The sequence below is a fragment of the Pelodiscus sinensis genome, chromosome 21, assembly GCF_052426305.1.
Source record: "Pelodiscus sinensis isolate ZL-2025 chromosome 21, ASM5242630v1, whole genome shotgun sequence".
Lineage (NCBI taxonomy): Eukaryota > Metazoa > Chordata > Testudines > Trionychidae > Pelodiscus > Pelodiscus sinensis.
In genome coordinates this window covers 27,839,248-27,853,546 of record NC_143072.1, presented here as the reverse complement: position 1 = coordinate 27,853,546, position 14,299 = coordinate 27,839,248, and the positions used below count along the sequence as shown (strand labels likewise).

The 14,299-nt window shown below is 56.4% G+C and overlaps 1 protein-coding gene across 6 annotated transcripts in view; it reads left to right on the top strand.

Annotated features, from left to right (window-relative positions):
• SMG6 (SMG6 nonsense mediated mRNA decay factor) overlaps positions 1-14,299 on the top strand; it is a 157,527-nt gene that overhangs the window by 79,360 nt on the left and 63,868 nt on the right. For all 6 annotated transcript variants that reach the window (XM_075904436.2, XM_075904437.2, XM_075904442.2 and 3 more), the window contains exons 11-12: positions 8,384-8,500; positions 9,013-9,172. In XM_075904436.2, coding sequence (XP_075760551.2) covers positions 8,384-8,500; positions 9,013-9,172 — 277 coding nt within the window. The remainder of the gene's footprint in view (positions 1-8,383; positions 8,501-9,012; positions 9,173-14,299) is intronic.

Sequence of the window (14,299 nt, the reverse complement as noted above, 5' to 3'; positions counted from 1 at the left end):
GAGCTCCCCTTCAGGGCTTGTGCCCATTTGCTACTGGAGGACTCGAACTGAGGCAGCTGAGTGCCCCTCAGCCAGCTCCTCCGGCTGGAGTAGTATTCCTGTCTGAATTCTGTCTGCACTGAAGTTAGAGCTCAGCTGTTCTGGGCTCACGTCTTGAGCATGGTCCCTGTAGGGTGGCTCATGGCCTGCCAGTGCAGTTGTGGTGCTTCCGTCCTAGAGAGTCGCACTAGGACGTTTGTGAGATTTGGCAATGGGGTGGAGGCTGGTAAGCAAGATTCCCACGTTCTTTAAGAGGGCAGGGGCTGTGACTGGCACGTTCTCAGGGGCATAGTCATGCGTCTGACTCATGCTCCACAGGGATAACAGGGAAGGAGGGTCGGAAGGAGCAACAGGCCACGACTCTCCTTTTGGTTGTGGCTTTGTATTCCTGTCTGGTTTGTGTGCTGGCTGCAGTTTCTACCGCCAGCTGCTGCTGTGCAGAGCCCAGTGCATCAGTCGTCAGCCCACTGGTGCTCTCCTCTCGTTGCCCACTTCCTGCAGACAGACACGGTGGGGCGTACTGCTCGGGAGCTGTGCCAGCCCTCTGGCTGACTGGGGAGTGACTCATGGAGAAAAGGCGCTTGTGTCTCAGTGACAGGGGGCAAACAAACCCGCCCTGGTGGTGGCGGCTTGACGGTGACCAGCCTTTGTCTCCTTCCCTGCAGGTCAGTGGCTGGCTGGGAGCAGAGTGAATCAGTCGTCTTGTCTGTGCTTTTCCCTAGCTGCTGCTGGTGCTGCTGACACAGGGCCTATGGTTCAACTCACTGAGCACCACTGCACTCTCACACCGCCTCCTTCCTCCGTAGCCCCGCTGGCCAGACATTCTATCTCCCCAGCAGCACAGCAGCAAGCTGTGTACTTGGGCAGCTGCCCCGGAGAGAGTCAAATGCTGCCCTGTTGATTAGCAGAGCACCACAGCCAGCAGCAGGTGTTTCTACTGATGGTGCACATCCACATATTCCTCAGTGCATGTAACAAAACTTATTCTGCACATGAAAATTAGAGGGAACGTTGATCAGGAAACCTGCTCTCTACTTGTTTCCATTCATGGTCCCTGGGAGGTGTGACTCTGAAAAGGTCGTTTCATCTGCTGCTTCCTAGGAGCAGCGTAAATCACTGCTGTTCTCCATTCCACGGTAGCCGCAGGTCACCTGTCCCACGATTCATCTGCCAGGAAGATCTCCTAGGACCAGGGCAGCAGCTGGGGAACGCCCACCTGGAGACTGTCTCACTGTTGTCCTACAGCAGCCTACTTGCCTGAATCAAAGGGGTTCTGGTCCTCTTGACTTCGTGCTAACACTTGTCAGCCTGTTGTGTGTTATCTGCTAAAGACTCAGGGACCTATGGATTAAGATTGACAAGGACAGAAGTATTAGCTTGTCGGCTGTTGCTACTCGCAAGTTTCAGAGTAACTGGGTCTTTACACTGTTGCCTGCTACAGGCTAGGGTTTGACTAGCTGAAAGTTCTCACATCCTGCTGTCCTGCCCTGTTCTTTCTAGCATTGCCTACCGGCGAAGACTGGCAACGGAGTTTTAGTTGTGCACTGAAGTGCCTCTGCTTTGAGCTTCCCTTGCAGGGCTTCCTCCTGAGGTTGGCACTGGAGTACAGGTGAACTTCCCCAGCATATTGCTGTTCCTTCCATTGCCTGCTCTTTTCCCATTCCCATTTCCTGTGGCTGGCTGCATTGCCCTCGTGGAGATCTGGCAGTGCCGTCTTGCACACCCTGGTGGGAGAGGGGATGTGTTTATCACTTTTCCTGGAGATTATCTGTTTAAGCACTCTCTGACAGTTACAATAACAAGGGCAGCGCGTTGTGTTTCCCAGCAGAAGGACACTCGCTGCTGAAAGATGTATAGCACTAATTAGAAATACATAACATCCGGCCACATGGCAGCCTTCTCCCGGCCGCTCCATTTCCTGAGCTCAGGCGACTTTGACGACAGTTGGTTTATGTTTTCCATGAATATAATGTTCTCAGAGAAGCACAAATTTCTCCCAGTTACACAAGGTCCCCCTCTTCCTCCCTCCCAAAACCAGGTAGATTTATAGCTACTGAAAACTTGGGCTGGACTTGCCTGACAGGGAAGGCAGAACAGTCCTGTAAGCCCTAGCATGGAGTGTAGCTGAGAACCCAGGTAGGTGGCTCAGAGGGGCACTGCAGCAGCTGATGGAGTCAGTCCTGCACACTGTTGTAAAGGAAGCTGGTTTGTGAGATGGGAATAATGCTGTTAGTGGAGGATTTCACGTGCTCCTTCTCTTCCACGCTGCTGCAGGAGAGGGACTAAGAGTGGGCTGGGAGAGACCTGCTGGAGCTGGTTCAGTCTTACACACAGAACTGTGCTAAAAGATTACTAAGTTGGCAAAGTCAAGCATTAGAATAATGCTAACATTATTCAATCAAAAGTTAGAATAATGCCAGAATTAAGGTTTCCTTTGTGTAACCAAGTTCGTTCTCAGAGGCATCGCCCTGTTAGTCTCTCTCTGCAAAAATGCGGGGTCCTAACAGATTTATTTGGACATCAGCTTTTGTGGGTAAAAGCCACTTGATTAGCTTAATTAACAGAAGAAACGTCTGTAACTTCCACTCCCGTTTTGTCCCATCCTCCAATTTCAGCCTCCTTGTCACAATCTGCTCCTTTTCTCTGCCCCGTCCTTCCCCTGTCCAGCATTTGTTCTAGCTATATTCAGTGAAGACAGCTTCCTCCTCCACTGCCAGCATGCCGTCCGGGGTTCATAGAGAGCACAAGAGCTCTAGGTTCCTTGCTTGCATTTCCAGTGTCCGGGAGCAGCCTTTTCCCCTGAGGTAGAGCATGCTCTGCTGCTCGGGGAAGGTGGCACACAGCAGTAGGAGCTGAGAGGCTGGAAGTGAGGATGGAATCTTGGAGAGTCTAGCTGCTAAAAACTAGGTTTTACTGAGCATGTCTAAAGGCTTCTGATGTAGCCACATTTGGGCAGATTTTCATGGGGTTATCAAAAGGCTCGTCCCTGATTATTCCATTGCCCGTGTGCCAAAACCTGGAGCCACTGGCGCTGGTGAGAGAGAAGGTTGTAAAAGCATTTTTAAACAGGAGCAAAACCGTGTTATTTGTCCCTATCCCGAGTCTCAAAAAAGGCTGAATTGACAAAAAAATGCAGCCAGAGGCAGATGCCCAGCATGGAAAATTTAAGCCGAAACAGAAAAGTCTGGCAAAAATATAAACTGAGGACAGGATTTTATAATGGGAAGTGCTGGGCATGCCAAAAAGTGGAGCTAGCAGCCCCACCTGTGCGAAGAGACTCCCAGGCTCAGCAGGCTGCAAAGCCCAGCACATCTATGGCTCCAGCATCTGTTTCAGCAACACTTTTTCTGAGAGAGTTTTCTCTTGGGCAACGCAGTCAACCGCATTGTGCTGGGTGTGTGGGGCCGTGCTGGGGAGGTGCAGAGGAGGTCTCAGCTGTCAGCACTCACCCAGCATTTTGCAGCTTCAAAGCACTCTACAAACTTCTACCTAATTAACCTCCACTTCCTGGGCACTCTGCATCTGCTCTGCTCTGTGCTTGCTAACTTACCCTGTCCATTTTCTGTTGCATGCCAGTCTCCTTTTGGCCTCCTTTTGTAGGCTCCCACAAGCCCCTCTGGCATGTAGCTGCTGCGTCTTCACTGTTCAGCTGCCAGTCCCATCTCCCGAGAAGGAGGAGGAAAGTGTCTGAGCCCTGATTTTCAGAGCTTCCTTTCTGCTACGGACTCGAATCCCTACGATGGGGACACGGGAGCAGGGGTGCTGATGTAAGCGTGGGGGTCCCCTGTCTCCTGCACCCCGAAATGGCACAAACAGACTGCACCAGCCGGTGGAATAGAGGAAGTTTATTGCCTCTCCAGGATACAGCAGAGCACAGATGTAATCTGGTCACAGAGCTGGGCTAGGATGCCTCAGGCCCCCTTGAGATGGGGGAGACTGGGCCCCTAAACTCCAGCCCCTTTCCTTAGGCTGTATCCTCCATGCTCCCAGCCAGCCACTAACTAACCACCTTCCAGCCCTGCCCCCCAGCCAGGGCAGCATTCCACCTTCCTTTGTTCCTCTCCATGGGGGGTGTCTGGCCATACTGGTTTGCATAGTGACTCATCCTGTTTTGCTGGGTCCTGGTACCCACGGCAGCCAGTGGGGGTTACCCCAGAGCCAGCAGCATAGAAACCAGCCAGGTACCCCCACTACGTCACATAAGCGTAGGTTGTTGAGCAGCCCCGTAGCTCCTCCCTTGAATATCCCCCTCTTGCTGGGGCTAGGAGAGGTGGGGCGCTTCCTGCCTTTGGCCCCTTTAGGAGCTCCAGTGAATGAATTCTCAGGGCCACGTTGTCCTGTTATGCTGAGAAGGCAGGGCCCTTTGGAGCTGACCTGGAAGTGAAGGGGAGACCAGCCTTCAGTTCATGTGTCATGCTCCCTGATTCCTCCTTCGGCCTGCACAGCAAGCTGCCTCTTACGCAGACCTTATTCTCTGCAGGTAACTCCAGGCTTTGTAATATCCCCCACATGTCTGTGGTGGTTCCATGTGTTACGGAGTCACAGGGTGTGTGCTACCCTCCAGCTTGTAAACCCCCTTTGGAGGAACGCTTCAGTGGGGCCTACTCCCAAGGGATTCCACTTTCTTCAGGATACCCTGGCAGCCTCATCATCATCTGGACTGAGCTACCTGCTGCACACTGGGAGCTCTGCCCTGTGGGGCAGACTGCCAGTTGGAGACCTGCCCCCTCTTCAGGGACTAATGCTCTGCAGGCCGGTATTTGCCATGACACCCAAACAGCATTCTCTCTGTCTCCCCCTCCCCCCAAAAAAACCCCCAAACCAAACCATTGTGGGGTTTCTTAGTGGTCAGGGATGCAGCACCGGAAGGTCTCAGGTTAGCAGAGAAACAAAGGTGAAAACATGGTCCATCCTGGCTAAGCCAGCACAAGTCACCAGCCAGCCTGCCATGAGCACCGTTTCAGGCTAGGTCTCTGACTTCCTTAGGGAGACCCAGGAGAGAGCAGCCAAGTTCCTCCAGGAAGCCCACTCTTAAGTTTAGCCCACGCTGCTCATGGCCCAGTCCTTTGTTCTCAAGCTGGGATCTGCATAGCTTCCCTGCCAAGAGATGGGCAGAAAACCTCCCTCCTTTTGGTGGCTGTTTCCTAGGGGCCAGTGTTGGTCATAGGAGTGTTTCCATTGTCTTTGGGATTCTGCATTCATGCCTGGCTTTCAGCAGGTTCCAGACCGTTCCTGTTTACTGCAGTCTAGACAACGAGGTGACACCTGCACCTGATATCCTCTGCTGCCCCAACAGCAAATTTAACCCTTTTCCCTCCATTGGGTAACATACACCGGGAAACCGAGGCACACGGGCTGCAGCCATCTGGCATTTGCAGAGAATCTCATGCACTGTGAAACTAGCTGTGGCTGGCCCAGGGTTTGTTTCCAGAATAGGACAGGAGTTGGACCTGCATTCGAGGGGGAGTTACTGCAGTACTGGGTGAGGTGCATGTGTGGCGGGAGTGTAAATCAAACTCGAGGGACCAGAGCCCTGAGGGCACTGTCTGAGAAATACCATCTTGAGGGCTGTGTGCGGTGATGCCCAGAGCTTTTCCAAGGGTAATTTCCTTTGTCTTTAATGTACAGGCAGTCCCCGGGTTACATACAAGATAGGGACTGTAGGTTTGTTCTTAAGTTGAATTTGTATGTAAGTCGGAACTGGTACATATTGTAGGGGAAACTCTAGCCAAACATTTCTCCAGAGCTCAGTTTTATTCTCCCACATCTCACTTCCCTCAGTCCTTTATTCTCAAGCTGAGGTGTCTGCTGAGAAAAGCCACTCCGCGTCTCCCTGGTCTGCTGGGGGGAAGCAGCTAGTGCGGGGTTGCCTCACCCCGTTTGTAAGTAGGGATCCGATGTAAGTCGGATCCATGTAACCCGGGGACTGCCTGTACTGACTTCCAGGGAAGCAGAATGCAGTTTCTTGATCTGGACATGGCCAAGAGACTGGGGCTCTTGCTCTTACTGTGGGAAAGGGTTCATGAGAGTGAGCTTTAGGGACTCAGAGGGTACACACCTGGGGTTGCCAGGTGTCCGGTTTTGAACCGGACAGTTCAGTAGTTGAGCTTTCTGTTCGAGAAGCAAATGGAGACAATAGAACTGGCCGGTATGTTCTAAATCAGATGGAATGTCGATTGTGATGTCATATCAAGTGTGTCCAGTATTTTTGTTGAAACCATCTGGCAACCCATGTCACACCCTCAGATTTTATGATCCCTCTGAAAGTTGGCACCCCCTGCAGTTCCAAGGGGGGGGGCAGGAGGGGGATCAGCACAGCCTCGCAGATACAAGCACCCCTACTTCACTTCTACTGACTGGTCTCCCATTCCGCTACTGAACTCCATAGCAGCTACTTAGTTCAGGCCTGCCTCTCAATTTTTCCTCTTTTGCTTGATTTTTCTTATCCCTCTTCCCACCTCTTTGAAATAATTTTGTCCCTTCTGAAAATCCACAGAGTCTGTGGCCTCCCCTGCCCAGCCTTTCCTTGATCCCTGCAAGTGGGTTAAGGCTCTTGCTCCTAGCTGAGATCTGCAGCCTGCCATGACTTTGGAAGTTCAGCTTAGAGGCTCGTCTCTTTCTGGTGCATTATTATGCATGGCTTGCTAGCTAGCTAGATAGTTGCATTGCAGTGGCACCGAGAAACCCCAGTCATAGAGAACATGTCTATATCCATGGGGAGAGAAGTCTCTTAGCTGCTGGGCCCATCTGCTGTGGCTGACAGTTGGCATGGGCACTGCCTGGCATCTCTGTTCACTGTTGTGATAGCCAGGTTCTTCCGTGGCTCTTTGCATCACACTCTTCCTTGGTGCACTGAGGCAGGTGGGCTGTGCAGATGGGGCTGAGTGAGCCAGTGGTGTGCCAAGGCAGAGGGGCTATTGCAGCATGACTAGCCTGGCCTTAAACATGGAGCCATACATCCTGCTCCCTTCTTCCTGTGGGCAGGGCTTCACCTCCCTGCTGCTGAGCTTGGTCCCCACCTGACAGCTTCATGGTCGGGTTCCTCTCCGCACTCTCCCGGGGTGAAGCCACAAAAAGGAGCAGAGAAATAGTGCTTCATGACCGTCCTCGGACGAAGTGCCTGTTCCCCCGGTGCCCCCTGCCATGACTGACCAGCCTGGAACATGGGGCAGCATCTGGCTTAGCCAGGTCTCTGCCACTCTCGGCCTCAGAAGTGGCTTCTGCCTGGGGGGGTGGGATTTGCTCTTCTCTGTTGGGAAGGGTTGTGGCATTTACTTGAGTAACCGCTTCCATCCAGTCCTCTTGACAGGGACCCCGTCTTCAGCGCTTGAGGGGAACACGCCTGCAGGGATGGGGTCAGATGTGCAGCCAACGGCGCCTTTAGCCCCCGGGGAGTCCCCCCATTCACAGGAGACAGCAGGAGTCCGAGGGCTGGCTTAGGTGTGCTGGCTCTGGCAGTGTGGAGCCAGGGTGTTCTGCGCCCCCCAGTCATTTGCGCCGGGGCCCTAGTGCAGCCATCCCAGGAGCAGCAGCACTTGGTGCAGTTGGGTGCCTGGAGGGGCTCTGCAGCCTGGCGGCGGCTCCGGGTCCTGGAGGAACTAGTCCCAGGGGGCGGGCAGCGCTTCGCGGGCTGTCTCCCCCTGTGCCGGCTGGAGCCGGGGTCCCTGGCCCAGGCCTGCACTTGCTGTTCGCGAGCAGCGCAGGGTCTGGCGGATCCGCTCAGTCCCGCTCCTTTGAGTGGCGAGGGCAGCGCCTGCCCATAGGGGGCTGGGGCTCCGGGACACTCTGCTTTTCTTGGCGCACAGACTCGCCGTCCCACTCCAAACCACACACCTGATGGGCACGGGGAGTCGGGGGGATCCAGCCTCTGCTCCACCGGCTGCGGCTCCTAGACAGGCTTTTGAAGTGCCCACTCCTGCCGCCCGGCCCTGCCTCGGTGGCTTGTCTGCAGGGAGCAAATGGCCCGCCAGCGCTGAGCTCGCCGCATGGGGCTGTGCGCCCCCCCGCAGCCCGGCGCCCCCTAGCATGACCCCCAGGGGCAGCTGCCCCCCTCGCTATGCCACTGGCTTCTGCATGCTTTGTGGTGCCCAGTGGCTGCCAGGAGCTTGGGGTCTCCGCCTCGCCACTTCCCTGTTGGAGGCCATGCTGATTCCTCCTCTACTGCTGGGGTGGGGGGCTGACTGGGGAGGAAGACGCATGCCGAGTGCTTGGCCTTTCCCTCAGCCCCTGCGCGAGGCTGGCAGTGCCAGACTGTCCTTTATCTCTCAGGTGGGGTTCGGGGGAAGGGGGCATTTCTGGCCTGCTGTCCTCACCATGAGCTGCTGTTCTCTGCTTGTCTCCGCAGAGTGCCTCTCGGAGGACTGCCGCTCGGTGCTCCAGGAGCAGGCCACGGCACTGGGCCTCTGCATGTTCGCCCAGCTGGTGAGGCGCTGCACTGGGCTGCTGCAGGAGTCCGCCCGAGGTAAGGGGCTGTCTGCGCTGCCTGGGGCGACACCTGTGTGCACCCTGCCCTAGCCCAGCCCCCTTTCCCAGGCCTGTTGCCTCCTTCTCCATCACACACCAGCTCTTGCGGCCATTTCCTGACCATTCCTCCCTCTCCCCCGGGGTCTCTCCCTTGAGTCCAAGCAGTGCCAGGACTTGCACATGGGGCTGCCCAAGCAGGAGAGCCTGCCGAGTGCGACCTCAGTCTGACACGTGACAGGCTTCCTGGTGCCTCAGGCAGTTCCTGGAAGTCAGGACTCCTGGCTCTGCCATTGTCTTGCTGTGTGGCCTTGAGCAGGTTGCGACCGCTCTGTGTAAGGCTGCATCCCACCCTTCCCTTGGCCCGTGACTGCACCTGGGGGCGCAGTGCACTTTGCGCCCCTCCAATCAGGCACTCAGTAGCTTTTGCATGTGTGCGGAGGGACCCTGCAGGCCTCCCCAGCAAGGGGGACTGCAGCAGGCCTGGCCCAGCTTTTCTTTTTGTCCCTGCAGTGAGGCCCCAGGAAGCAGGGCAGGAGGAGGATCTCAAGGTCTCCGCCTTGCCCCAGGATCTGAAGGAGCTGCTCCCCAGCGTGAAAATCTGGTCAGACTGGATGCTCGGCCACTCGGACACCTGGAACCCCCCTCCCACCTCCCTGGAGCTGCCCACACAGTATGTGAGCTCTTCTGCACGTCCAGCGTGTGCCCGCCTTTGGGGGCCGCCTCTCGTTCCCTTGCTCCCCAGCATCACTGCCCTTGCTGGGCAGGGGGTGTGGCCGTGCCCTGTGCATGGAGAAGGGTGTGAGGTCTTCCCTAGCAGTGACACCTGGCTACTGGAAGTGGGGCCTGGGTGGCTCAGGTATCCAAAGGGCACAGTGTTAACCCTTGTGACTGGCTCCCCTTCTCTCTCTAGTGTGTCAGGGAAGGGTGGGCTGGATTTCTAACTTACATTTCCTGGGGTTTATCTCCCTGGGCCCTTTGCCAACCAGCCAGCTCTGTCCACTCCCAGCTCAGTGCGTCTGAGAGAAGGAGCTGGGCAAACTCCATTCAGGCTGGGTCAGGCCTGGAGCAACCTGGCTGTGCCTGTAACCCCCTTCTCTGCTTTGAAAGCCATTTCCTCCCGCTTTCACAAAGGGTTAATTTGCTAAACTGGCTGATTCCAGGCCATTAGTCCATAATGCAGACTAGGCAATTTGCATATTTTTGGACAGAGAATCATGTGAAGAGGCCAAGTATGGAGTATGCGAAGCAGCATCTGAGCATGCTCCGTGACTGCTTCCCGCAGGATTTTCCATCTGCCTCTGGTGCTCTGGATCCAGGGCCTGAAATCACGTCGTCTTGTTAATCCAAAGGAGCCAGAACCAAGGGCGATGTGAAAGCACATTTAGAGTAATCCAGCGAAGTGGCTTAACCATTAATGGCTCCCTGCTCCGATGCGTCAGGTCCAGTCCCACTCTCCTGTTTTATTGCCTCCATTCCAGTTCTTTTTCATTTGGCTGAGGAAATGGAAATCTCACACAGGAAGTGCTGGGCCTCATTTTGTGGAGATGGAGTCTGTTTTCTGTTTGTCGGCTGCTCGATGTGGGACCGTTGCCTGCTCATGTGAACTGCTGCCCATCTTTGGGCAGGAACTCAAACTCGGAGCTGTCACGGGACGCGCTCGCACCAATCCGGGGCCCGCTTTGCGCTGCCTCTGCAGGGAGCTGCTGTGCTGTCAGCAACGGGCTTGTTCGAGATGGAATTTCTGATTGGGCTCATGCAGCCTGGGGAGGAGCCATCTCCTCCCTAGGTCGGGTGCAGCCTGAGATCTGCTCCAGCTGTTCCCTGATGGGGCTAGGACCAGGTGCAGGTTCCCCCAGGACCAGAGAAGGTGAAGGTTACAACCCAGCTCCTGTCAGAGACTGTGGCCCATGGTTCCACCAAGTGCCAAGGAGCTGTGGGAGGCTGGGCCATAATGGACTTGGAACTCCTGCTCTGCCCAGGAGTGGGGAACGGATGAGCTCCACCACTTGGTGAAGGCCCAACCGCACTCTCTGTCTTGCTGTCTTCATGCGGTGCCTGGCCTGCTCACATCCCTTCTGTGCAGTGCCTACCGCCTGGCCTTGCCCCTTGCCTGCTGGCGGATGGGCCCCTGTGGAGGTGCTGAGCTGTAGTTTTCAAGGCATTTCTCTGGCTTATTTTGGGTACAAGAAGTTCTTTTAGTCTGAGACGGGGTGGCAATCATTTTTTGCTGGGGGCCACTTAAAACATTTTTTGAAGAGGCCGCGGGTCCCACTGGAAGGGGCGGGGCCAGGATGCTTCAGGCTTCCCCACCCCTAGACCATGATTGGTCTGGGGGTGGGGGAGCCCCTTTGCCCCCCTCGCTTCCCACTAAGCACCCATGCCTCTGGCGGTGGGAAGACACTTCCTGTGCTCCTCCACCCCCAAGCCAATCAGAGCCTGGAGGCGGGGGAGCATGCAAAGCCTCCTCCCACCCTGGTAGGGCAGAGGAAACTTTGTGCGCTTCTCCCGCCCCCAGGCCAATCAGGGCTTGGGGTTGGGGGGGGCATGCGAAGCCTCCTCCTGCCCTGCCAAGGGTGCACATCACCTCAAAGTGCTGTGCGCTCCTGGCTGGGCGGAGGAAACTTCACGAGCTTCCCCCACCCCCACCCCCTGATTGGCCAGGGAGCGGCAGGGCCTCCGCGGGCCAGATCCACCCGCTTGGCAGGCTGGATCCAGCCTGGGGTAAGAGATCTTTGCCTGGTCCCCACCACGCTGGCGTACCTCCATGTGAAGGAGCCCATGACCGCACAGTGACATGAGCCCTTGAGAAATGGAGCAGTGGCTCTCCAGGCAGGACAGCCAGCTCAGCCCTGCCCTTCCCTTGCCCAGTCTCAGCGGGTCCCCCGTGTAGGCCAGACGAGAGCTCAGCGTTCGTGCTTGTACTGCCGCAGGCCTGCGCTCTGGCTCTGGGGCTGTTGCTAGCCAGGAGAGATCAGATGTTCTGAAAGGGAATCCTGGGCCAGGGTAGGGTGAGTATAAGTGCCAAGTGCAGAGCTTGACTCTTGGGGCGGGGCAGCGAGGAGGTGCCATGTTCCAAACTCCATGCTCCCTACTGCTGTGAGCTCCCTCCCTGGCATGCGCTTCTCCCTCCTCGCTCCCTTCTCCATTCCCTTCAGGGCTGCCTCTGGGGCTGGGAGCAGAGCAGAGGGACTGAAGGGGCATTGAAGTGTGGGAGCAGCTGGGGATCCAGCAGATCTCCGAGGCGGCACAAAGCCCAGGCTCAGCACCAGCACAGAGGCATCTCCTGAGGCTGGAGCTGGGGCTCATCCTGAGGCCACGGCCAGGCCCGGCCCAGGCAGCAGCTTGTCCTGGGGTGAGGCCGAGTATCGTGTGCAGCGCAGTGGCCCATCCCAGCTCAACAGGGTGGGCTAGGACTGGTGAGGCATCTTGTCAAGGCTTGTTCTGGAGCCTGGGGTCTAGGCCAGTGGGCCGCCTCATGCCAAGGTCCCTGCTCATGCTGTATGCTCCCATTGGTGACTGGTAGTCCTCCGTAAGGGACCGTGTCAGGGGACTTTGAGAACGTCTAAACTCAGCCCAGCTGTGGCAGTTGGTTTATTGCTTTCAGCTGGTACTTGAACCCGGGTCCTGGTCTTGGAGTCTTTCCCAGGTTTAATCCCCGGAGTTTTCTCTGCAGCTGTATGACACTGCACTGACCCCGAATGAGGATAGGAAAATAGAACCAGTGCCAAGCCAGAGTCTCTTTTTCATTTGGAGTCTGGCTGGCTGCCCATGACCAGGGTTACATAATGGGAAACATAGCTGGGGCTCTGGAGAGCCCGCGTTTCACCACGTTGCCCAGACCTTCACATTCTGATGCTATATATCTTCCTAATTGTAGCTCAGCTGCATTTATCACACTGCTGGAGTTGAGTCCTTATAATAAAAAACCCCAAATTCCTCAGCCTGCCGCTTTCCCTGCAGGACAGAGTGGGAGGAGAAGGTGTGAAAGGTAAATGCTGTGCTCTGCTCCAACACATGGCATGGGGACTCTCCCTGACAAGTACTCGGGAGCAGACTCTGCCTCTCCAGCCCAGACGGGATTGGAGGCCCTGCATGTTAGGAATGATGGACTGCACCCACACTCCTGCTTCTAGGTGGCTTGGAGTGGCCCCCAGCCAGAAGAGGCTGACCACAGTGGTTATGGGGAAGCTACAGGCAACATTCAGCCCTCTTTGGGAGGTGGAACATGGCTGACGTTCCTTCTCCTCCACCTATCTGGGGAAGTGCCTTCCATGGCTTCCATGTTGTGGCACAGTCCCTGGGTAGCAGCCAGGCCGTGGCACAGCTGCATCATAGATTCCAGCCATCTGGGGACTCCCTTTCCTAGAGGGCTTGGTGAATGAAGAGTGACTCACTCAGGCTGAAGGGAGGGCGTGTCACTGCCCAGACAGGCTGTGTGCTTGCTCCTGCCCCGCCCAGTGGTACCAGAGTAGGTTGTGCAAGGCAATAGCCCCCAAGCAGCACCTGACACAAACTGCCCCCAAGCTCCTTGCAGAGAATGGCTGGGCGGGGCAGGGTGGGCGAGATGCAGGCAAAGGAAAGTGGAAACTGAGGCACGTGATGGTGGCCAGAGGCAGACTTGCAGGCCGAGGAGGAGAGTTTGGGTGTGAGAGCTGCAGGCCCAGGAGTTGGAGGGGAGGCGTGAGTGGAGAAGGCAGGTGGGGGAGCCAGGGCTGGAAGCTGCTCCTGCCCTTGAGTTAGTGGCTGAGGAAGCTGAGAATGGGGCAGGAGAGAGCTCGGGTGCCCTGTGCTTGCCAAGATCTGCGCCCCATCAGCCTGGTGAGCTCTTGTCCTGCAGGGTGCTGCTCAGTGGAGAAGCCCCGGGCTACGCGCTGTGGCACAGGGGCAGCTTTCCTGCTGGGCTGAGCTTGCTATAGGCTGCATGCGGCCATTTACTGTGGTACCTTGAAACCAGCTAGTCAGTTACACCCACACGCCCACTTGAGAGGAGCCAGAAGAGCCCTCGTCCCACAGGCCTGCTAAGCTGCTGCCGCTCCCCGAGGGCACAGCCCCAGGCAGGCTGGTGGGGGTTACGAGGGATTGCATTGCAGCTGCGCAGGCCAGTCCCTGTGGCGGGAATGCTTTACAGTGTCCGTAGCTGCCTCGAGATCAAGGCAAAGGGGGAGAGGGGGAAGCCGGTGGCTGCAGAGAGCTGGGCCATGTTGTGGCTAGTGGTGACTCCTGTGTCTTTGCTGAGAAAGCAAAGATAAGAGCTGGGGGTCGGTGGGGTCTCTGGGCTACAGGATGCTTAAGGTGACAAGGGAGGAAATAGGAATGGTGCCAGAAGTCAGCGTGTTGTGTGGGATGGGGAAAGTACTGGTGTCGGTGGGAGGAGGCTGGGTCTAGAGGGGATTGTCTGACCCCAGCTGGGCTCTCTCTGCAGCTTCACTACAGTGCCCGGGGGCGCCAGGGTCATGTCTCCTCACTGGGAAATGGGCTCCGTGGAGAGAGTTAAGAAGCATCAGTTGGATTTTCTGACTGACAGAGTTGAGGGAGGGGCTCAGGGCTCCCCTGGAGCTGAGAGGGAAGTTCTCCAGGCAGGTGAGGCTCTGTGGTCTGCAGTGTGCTGGAGAGCGGACACAGTGATCAGGATGGTGCCTTCTGGCCTTACTGGCTCAAGCTGGGCACATGTGCTGGGGCTTCTCTAGCTTGGGATCTGCCAGAGGCCAGACTGGTTGATCAGAAGGGGCCTGCTGCCCATAACCCCTGGGAATCTAGCCCTGGGGTGTATCTGCTCTTTCCAGACTACATTTCCACG